We start from the raw sequence: 8,351 nt of genomic DNA on the forward strand, positions 1-8,351 counted from the left end.
TTACCGTTGGATCGAGTCATCAACCATCTAATTTCTGAAATTTAACGGTCCTCATCTTCTCTCTCTCCACGACACGACACAATCAAAACCTCGGTAGAGAGAGAAAGAGAGAGACAACGAAGAAAAGAACCTGTTCTTCACCAGAACGGAGTTTGATTTTTCGGAATAAATTTATCGATCTGTTCATCCAAATCGATCCCCGTCTTCTTTCTCCTCTTCTTCATTTTCCTGCTTAAATTTTCAAGGAAAGCGAAGGAAAAAAAAGGAGAGAAGAACAAAGAGAAATGAAGGAAGAAGATTAAGAGGAGGAATACCCAATTCCCAGGTAATTTATTTGGTGAAATTTCCAAATTTGTCAAGTGGGTGTTTCTCTTTTTGCCGTTTTTCCTTCAGTGGTGGAAGGTTTGGGTGAGTTGATGGACTTGGACAGCGTTGAATGTGTGTCATCCTTGGATGGCATGGATGAGGATGAGATCCACCCTAATCATCACTCTGAGTTTTCTTCCACCAAACCTCGGAATGGAGCCACTAATAACAACAATAATTCTATGGGTCCCGCCATCATTGCTCCGGCAACCAGCGTCCACGAGTTGCTGGAATGCCCTGTCTGTACTAATTCAATGTACCCACCAATTCATCAGGTCAGATCCTTCACCAATTTCCATCTGTTTTGGTGAATTCGAGTGAATTTGGTTTAACATGTTTTCAGTTTTTCTTTTCTTTCTCCGGGTTAGGGGATAAGGGTACCTTATACTTGGTTTTGGAATTGATGACTCTTCAATGATGGTTGTGAGATTTTGATAATGCTTGCAATTCATGGTTATAAGGTGTCAAGTTGAGGAATTTGCTATGTTGTCAAATTTTAATCTCGTCTTTGTTGTATGTAATCGGCAACGGAGAACGTGATAGTGCAGTTTAAAGCTTTCCTTTCTGCTTACTGAATGTAAATTAATTGTTTGTCTTAGTGCTAAGTGTTTCCTTTTCCAGGCATGTCGTTGCATTTGAGGGAAGGCTGGTTTTAGGATAGTTTACGCATTCTTCTTTTTAGCATTGAGCAATTTGAACTTTTATGAGGTAGTTAACAAGAAAGCTCTGATCCTTGCAGCATGATCATTTGATTCTCATGAGAGCAAGGCCCAAAATTGTGATAAATTTTTGTTTAATCATATATTCTGTAAAAATTGCTTCGGGTTGGATATGTGTCAGAGTTGCAGGATGTCTTTAATACCTTAAGATGCTTGGAAGTCAGAACATATATCATGCTAGTATTAATTTCTATATGCATTGTCTTGATCAAAATTTATCGATAGTGTTGAAAGTGGTAAATTCAATATATGTTTATGCAATTATACCTGAATATGAAACTCAGAAGAGCAAGTCATCAACTCAAAAGGGATCTCCAATCTCTTTGCTTGTCTAATTAAGCCATTTGAAAAATCAATAAGTTGACTACAGGCTAGAAAAGCAAACCCATCCCCAAAAGATACACCAGTAAAAACTTTGGATTGAAAATTTACCTATTGTTTTCAAGCCTAATGCAACTTTATTCAGCTACAACAAGCTGAAGTGATCCTTGATCCTTCCACTGCACAATTGTCAATATTTATGTGCATGTTTGTATAATTTAAACACACAAAGTGAAGCTAGTGAATTTTTAAGCATTGGGCTGATGGAAAGCTATAGGTCAGAATTTCTTCCTATCTTTGAAATATAAGCTAAGCTTTAATTCTGAAATTCTTGTGTTAATTTCTTCATTTGAGTTGTGCAAAAGTTGATCTTGTCATGATTGAAGCTGAAAAAGGTGTAATTGTAATTGTAAATATGCCAAAAAAAGGGGAGAAAATGTAACAATTAGTTTCTTTGCAGTGTCACAATGGCCACACACTGTGTTCCACATGTAAAACAAGGGTGCACAACCGATGTCCCACATGTAGACAAGAGCTTGGAGATATTAGGTGCCTGGCACTAGAAAAGGTGGCTGAATCACTTGAGTTACCTTGCAAGCACTACACCCTTGGATGTCCAGAAATCTTTCCATACTACAGCAAGCTTAAGCATGAGACAGTATGTAATTTTAGACCATATAGCTGTCCTTATGCTGGATCAGAGTGTTCTGTTGTTGGGGATATTCCTTTCCTTGTTGATCATTTGAGGGATGATCATAAAGTGGACATGCACACAGGATGCACATTCAACCATCGTTATGTGAAGTCAAATCCCCGTGAAGTTGAGAATGCAACCTGGATGCTCACAGTAAGTGTATCACATCATTTTATCTGATTTTTCTTTCATTTTTTAAATCCTGGAGGAGGGTGGAGGAGGAGATTGTTTCCCTTTGGCATATATTTACTGTTGAATATATATATATATAGTGTGTGTGTGTGTTGAAGAATGATGGCTTAAAGACAAGTTTATGTTAATTCAACATCTAGCTGAGCAACATTTAATCTTATCTCATCTTGTACTCTCTCACTGCCTCTGACTCTCTTGTTTGCGAACTCATTTTCTTTGGTAGGTATTTCATTGTTTTGGTCAATATTTCTGTCTTCATTTTGAAGCTTTCCAACTTGGTATGGCCCCTGTTTACATGGCATTCCTTCGTTTTATGGGTGATGAGAATGAGGCTCGTAACTATAGCTATAGCCTAGAGGTTGGGGCCAATGGCAGGAAACTCATTTGGGAGGGTACACCACGGAGTATTCGGGATAGCCACCGAAAGGTCAGGGATAGCCATGATGGCCTCATTATTCAAAGAAATATGGCTTTATTTTTCTCTGGTGGGGACAGGAAGGAGCTAAAACTCAGAGTTACAGGAAGAATATGGAAGGAACAACAGAATCCAGATGCTGGGGTGTGCATACCAAATCTCTGTAGCTGACATGTTATTTGAAGGGCATTTTCATCATTTGTGTGTTTGGGACACTCATCTGAGCTAAATTTATACGAACTTTGTGCTTGCTGTAAGAGATTAAGGCACTAAGGTGGCTTTGAAATTTTCAGTTTTCATAAGCTGTGTGATAAACAAGATTTTCTTCCTTTAAAATTTGCTTGATTGGACTTCGACACTGGAAGCTGTGTGAACTCCTATCTTTGCTGCCAGTTGCCATCAATTTAATCGAGCAGTATCATTATTAAATCACACAAAATGACCACTGACTGTCTACAGTCTACATCAATTAGTGGGGCTTTGTTCCAGACTCTTGAATTCAAGTCCTTGAAAATATAATTGGGTTAAAATTTTGACAGGAGAATTCTGTTGTCCGTGATAGTCTTACACATATCTGAATACTGGTGGGTTAAGTTTACACTAAAAAAGACTTACGAAGATGAATTTATTGTGCAAACTACGTGGAAATAACAGGGAAACAATTTGAATAAATCTCTCATACAAGTATTTAGGGGAGAGGCAAATAAAACTAATTAAACTTCTATAAACTACACAGAACTTTAACATCCTTGCATTAGCAAAGTCTTAACAATAAAGTTTTATAATTAAAAAGCACATACAAGTGAGAAGTTAATCGAGACTAGGCCCTAACGTCCCGCCACACCCCACTACATTACAGTAATTATGCAAGACTTCCTTTTTTGGCACACACTTTCCAGATGAATGATTTCTTTCTTGGGTTTGGATCTAACAATAATTCTCCGTTCCCATTACAACTCAATTATTGCATTACTTCATAATTCAAATCGTACCCGTATCACTCCTTTCTTTTCGTAATTATATACCCACTTCTTATATAGATGGAATTGTAGGATTTGTTACCATAATTTGATAATTTGAGTAATTCAAAAATTAAAGAGATGTTCGGAAGAGTGTGTGTGTGTCAGGGCGAAAGAGATACTTGGAGGCAGAACACTGAACAGATGTAAGCTTTTGACGCACAATTAGTTCACAACCCATCGCGTTGCACAAAAAATAAGTTGCTTCATCTTTCTTCCAACCTGTCGTCTACTACAACGTCAATGTTGCTTCACTTGCAGTTTAAGAAAATCCATCATAATTTCCAGAAAAACAATACATTTTAGAAAGAAAAAAAAATGCTATAGTTCCAATGACTGATCTTGTTGCTCCAGTACAAGGGGTTTCAAGATGGGTCAGACCAACATCCCATTAATACGATATTGTAAAATGGAAAGGCCATAAATTGCATAATCTTTTCCAACAAGTTTAATTACATGTAGAATGATAAAAATGTTGGTAACGTAGGTTGATCATTCAAAACTATGTTGACAAGACACACAAACACCATACCTCCTCATCCAAGCAGCATGAAGTTATTATACCTCCTCTAAGCACCAAGAAGTTGCAACTTCAAGCTGTTACCTCTTCACTTGCTCTATCACCCTCAGCTTCTGTTGTTTTCTCTGCCAACGCTGGTTCAGATGCAGTTGCATCAGTGCTCTCTTCATTGAGAGCTTGAATTTCACCCTCTGACTTAGATTCTGAATCAGATTCCTTGTTCCCAAACAGCTTGGATGGAAGCAAAGAAGCCACTGCGGCTCTTGCACTTCTCTTGGCAGCTTCGGCTGCCTCAGCTTCCTTGGCCTTTGCTTCAGCTTTCAGCCTTTCTTTCTCCTCCATCAGTTTGGTCAAGTCCTCTTCCCTCCCTTCTTTTCTCAACTCCCCCTTAACAAATTCTTGGAACTCCTCATCAAAATCGAGCCCATTATCATCCAACAACGTATCAACAATTTGAAGCATTTCATCCAATCGTCCTGCATCACTCAGCACCTTCATCATAAACTGATAGCTAGCAACATCCATCTTGAGCTTCTTCACCATTAGGTCAAAGAAAGATTTGGCATCATCGATCTTACCAACCTTAACCAACCCATCAACCAACCTATTGTAAACAGCCAAATTAGGCCTCAATCCAGTTTCCACCATTTTTCTAAAATAGCCAGCTGCATCGTCAGGCCTATTCTCCCTGAAACACGTATCCATCAACAAGCCATAAGTAAACTCATCAGGGTTCACCCCCTTACCCTCCATTTCTCCATAAACCTCCTCAGCTTCCCCGATCAACCCATTATCACACAAATGCTCAATCAAGTTATTAAAAGACAACGTATCCGGCCTGCATCGATAATCCCCCATGCTCCTGAAAACCTGCATTGCCTCCTTAAACATCCCTTGAGCACAATACCCATCTGCAATCACATTAAAGCTTCCCAAATTAACACTCAACCTCTTCGGCGGCTCATGCTCTCTTTTCATCCTATCAAACAGCTTCAACGCCTCATCAAATTTCCCATTCTTGCTGAGCGCATCAAGCACCGAATTATAACCCACAGCACTCATCTTCTTGTTCAAGGCCTCCTCATAACACTCCATAGCCTCCTTCTCCATCCCCTTAAGAAAATACCCCTTCATCAAGCACCCAAAAACCACCCCATCCTCCACAACCCCACCCAATTTCCCTCTCAATTCCTCATAAAGCCCCAAAACAGCATCACCATCAGAAGCCCTAGCATGGCCCAACATCAAGTAATGATAAACAAGAGGATCAGGAGCGAACCCTCTGGAATCCATTTCAGCCTTAATATCCAAAGCACGATCGAGCTTGCTGTTATCGACCAAACCCTTGATGAGAACACGGTAAGTGGTAGGAGAAGGGTTCATGGGAGCATCGTTGAGAAACTGTTTATAGTGTTCGAGGGCAGTGTCGGGTTTGCGACAATCGAGGTAGGTTTGGAAGAGAAGGTTGTGGGTGATGATGTTGGGGACAACGCCAGCTTGGGTGATGAAGCGGTGGAGGGAGAGGAGGTCGGAATAACGGGACTGGCGGAGCAGGGCGGCAAGGACGGCGTTGATGGTGAAGATGGTGGGCCGGCAATTGGAGTAGATGGAGTGGCGTGTGTAAAGAGCGGCTTCGTCGAGGTCGTTTTCCCGGATTAGGGTTAGGATTCGGTTATGGAGGTTGAGGCGGTTGCCGGTTACGGATGAGACGTGTTCCGGGAGTTTCGGGTTGTTAGGGTTCAGGTAGTAGGGTGGAGATTGGGATTGGGGTTTCGGTGCAGTTTGGGTGCGGTTGAGAGCAGAGAGAGGGGGCTCAATGCGGAGTTGGCGCTTGCGGCGGCGGCGTTCCGCCGCGGCTTCCTCCGGGGAAGAGAAGGAGAGGAAGCGAAGGGATACGGAGGATGGCGGTCGGCAGTGGTTGTGAGTGTTGGCGACGGCTCTGAGGTGCGTTAAGAAGGTGGATTTGGAGAGAGCCATGGGATGTGTGTTAATCTGAGAAAAATAGGTTTGAAATTTGGGATAGGGTTCAGAGAGGGTTTAGTTTAGAAAATGAAAATGATGATGACGAAAGGAGGTGTTTGGGGTGTGATTTGAGTAATCTAATCTACGGATAGAATAGCATTGAAACTTGCATGCTACTGAGGGCCCATTGCCAACAGGCCCAATAAAACAAAGGCTAAAGAGAGGAAAGGGCAAAACATGTTTGGAAAATAGCGAATGTGATGAAATAAAATAAAATAAATAAAATAAAAAGATAAAATAAACAAAATCATTTCTACAATGGGAATTTGGGAATGTAACATTTTGATATTTCTATGACAATAGAGTAAGTATATATTTTCATAAAAACATTATCATATGTTTTAACTAGTAGTTCCATTTGAATTTTTTTAATATTTAAATTTTTATAACCATTTTCATAAATTTTAAATTCTAAATAACTTTTTTATATTCACTTAGGAAATTATTTTTTTTTTATAATAATATTCCTGAAAATGTAATGGTTACATGTCGCGGAAACGAATGACACTTAACAGATGGTATCATATACAATGTTAACAAAGTCTTTGTAAGGCATTAATTTATAATTATATCAGGTTTTGGCCCATATAACAAACTAATATAATTATAAATAATGCCTTTAAAAAACTAAAATTATTTAATAAAATAAATTCAACTGAATATATTTTATTAAAAATAATGAGATATTTTCTCATTTAGATTTTACACGTGCATTGGCCTTCCATTAATCATTCCTCAAATAGTATGATATAAACTTAGCTCGGATAAAGTTCTTAAGGAATTCTTATAAAAAAAATTAGTATAAAAAATAAATAATTTTTATTAAATTAAAAACAACATATATTTCTATTTTTTAGAAAATTTGAAAAATTCTTTCATTAATTTTTTAAAAATTTTTAAAAAATAAATTATTTTAAATTTATGAAACAAATGTTATTCATTTTTTATAATGATATTTTTTTCTTTTACAAAGTCTAGTTTAAAAATACTTCTAAAATGAGTCATACTCTAGAAAAAAAAGCAGAAACAATTTATATAAAATAGATTATGAATCATGTTGTATACCAATAAACAGCGACAGTTTTTCCCTGCATTTTTTAGGTCTCCCCGGATTAGTATATGCATGTATGACAAATATGATAGTACTCATCTTATCGCAACTTGGTCTTGCCCATGACTCAGTCGATGATAAATTAAAGCGAGGGGTCACTTTATGAAGGAGATGGAATACGCAAATGGTTGTTTTGAAGTCAAATTTATTAATTGAACCATTAGAACTTATCAACTCACGAAAGTAAACTCTCACCAAAAGAAGTCACCAAAAATTTAAAACAGCGTATAACGTGTGCGCAATAAGTAGTTTGAAGTCAGCTTGGACTTGAGAAAGTATTTAATAATCTTTGTTTTGTCGCCTACTTTTCTATTCATTGTTGCACAAATGTTCCGCAACATGGCAAAAAAAAGACATTTTACACTAAACAAATCATGAACTCACACTGTAAAACGATGAAAACGCCAGCCCTTATTTTGTATGAAAGTGTGATATTTGTCTTGTTTGTGTGCAGCATGATCTTGCCTATCTTTTTTCATGCATAAAATAAAATAAGAGGAAGTAACATTTTATGAAAGAGATGGAATGGACAATTAGTTGCTGCAATTAAACAGGTATATATAGAATCACTAGAACTTATCAAGTTCCCAAAGTAAACTCCAAAAGCGAAAGCAAAATTAAAGTAATAACAACAATAATAAAATACAACGTACTCGTGTTTTTTTCCCTCACAACATAAAAATATAAATAAGTTGAAGTCAATTTATTAGATTTTAGAAAACATTTAATAACTCAACATGTAGATTATATATTTGTCTTGCCACTTAACTACTAGCTTATGCCTAACTTGGAGAAATATCCTGTACAAGGGGCATCACCAATTGAGTGGACTTATCAAGCACTAGTTTTATTATAAGCTGAATCAATATACATGTTCTTAGAATTCTTTTTATGAAGAACTCATAATTATCTTTAAAGGAAATTTTATGTCTTTATCATTATTTTTTGGAAATGTAAGAAGTCGTTATAATA

At 37.5% G+C, this 8,351-nt stretch overlaps 2 protein-coding genes across 4 annotated transcripts; one reads left to right on the plus strand and one right to left on the minus strand.

Moving 5' to 3' along the window:
• The first annotated feature begins 68 nt into the window (after positions 1-68).
• On the plus strand, positions 69-3,130 carry LOC113867004 (E3 ubiquitin-protein ligase SINAT5-like). 2 transcript variants are annotated; one of them, XM_027501901.1, is made up of 3 exons: positions 69-641; positions 1,867-2,253; positions 2,516-3,130. In XM_027501901.1, exons 1-3 carry the CDS (start codon positions 417-419, stop codon positions 2,876-2,878), a joined length of 975 nt encoding a protein of 324 aa, XP_027357702.1. In that variant the 5' UTR covers positions 69-416; the 3' UTR covers positions 2,879-3,130. The 2 variants fall into 2 exon arrangements, with proteins under 2 accessions (XP_027357702.1, XP_027357711.1); XM_027501910.1 differs by lacking the exon at positions 1,867-2,253 and having other exon boundaries at positions 79-641; positions 2,516-2,900.
• LOC113866994 (pentatricopeptide repeat-containing protein At3g49240, mitochondrial) lies at positions 3,058-6,332 on the minus strand. 2 transcript variants are annotated; one of them, XM_027501888.1, is made up of 2 exons: positions 4,443-6,301; positions 3,058-4,406 (listed from the first exon to the last, which is right to left on the minus strand). In XM_027501888.1, exons 1-2 carry the CDS (start codon positions 6,221-6,223, stop codon positions 4,319-4,321), a joined length of 1,869 nt encoding a protein of 622 aa, XP_027357689.1. In that variant the 5' UTR covers positions 6,224-6,301; the 3' UTR covers positions 3,058-4,318. The 2 variants fall into 2 exon arrangements, with proteins under 2 accessions (XP_027357689.1, XP_027357679.1); XM_027501878.1 differs by having other exon boundaries at positions 3,058-6,332.
• Positions 6,333-8,351: the final 2,019 nt, after the last annotated feature.

The sequence above is a fragment of the Abrus precatorius genome, unplaced genomic scaffold (assembly GCF_003935025.1).
Source record: "Abrus precatorius isolate BTA unplaced genomic scaffold, Abrus_2018 Scaffold10, whole genome shotgun sequence".
In the NCBI taxonomy this organism is placed as follows: domain Eukaryota; kingdom Viridiplantae; phylum Streptophyta; class Magnoliopsida; order Fabales; family Fabaceae; genus Abrus; species Abrus precatorius.

Bases quoted from the DNA above. Each gene is read 5' to 3' on its own strand.
- LOC113867004 (XM_027501901.1), top strand. From the start codon at position 417: ATGGACTTGGACAGCGTTGAATGTGTGTCATCCTTGGATGGCATGGAT. The intron at 642-1,866 runs GTCAGATCCTTC...GTTTCTTTGCAG, and splicing joins TGTACCCACCAATTCATCAG to TGTCACAATGGCCACACACT. The intron at 2,254-2,515 runs GTAAGTGTATCA...TTTCTTTGGTAG, and splicing joins ATGCAACCTGGATGCTCACA to GTATTTCATTGTTTTGGTCA.
- LOC113866994 (XM_027501878.1), bottom strand. From the start codon at position 6,223: ATGGCTCTCTCCAAATCCACCTTCTTAACGCACCTCAGAGCCGTCGCC.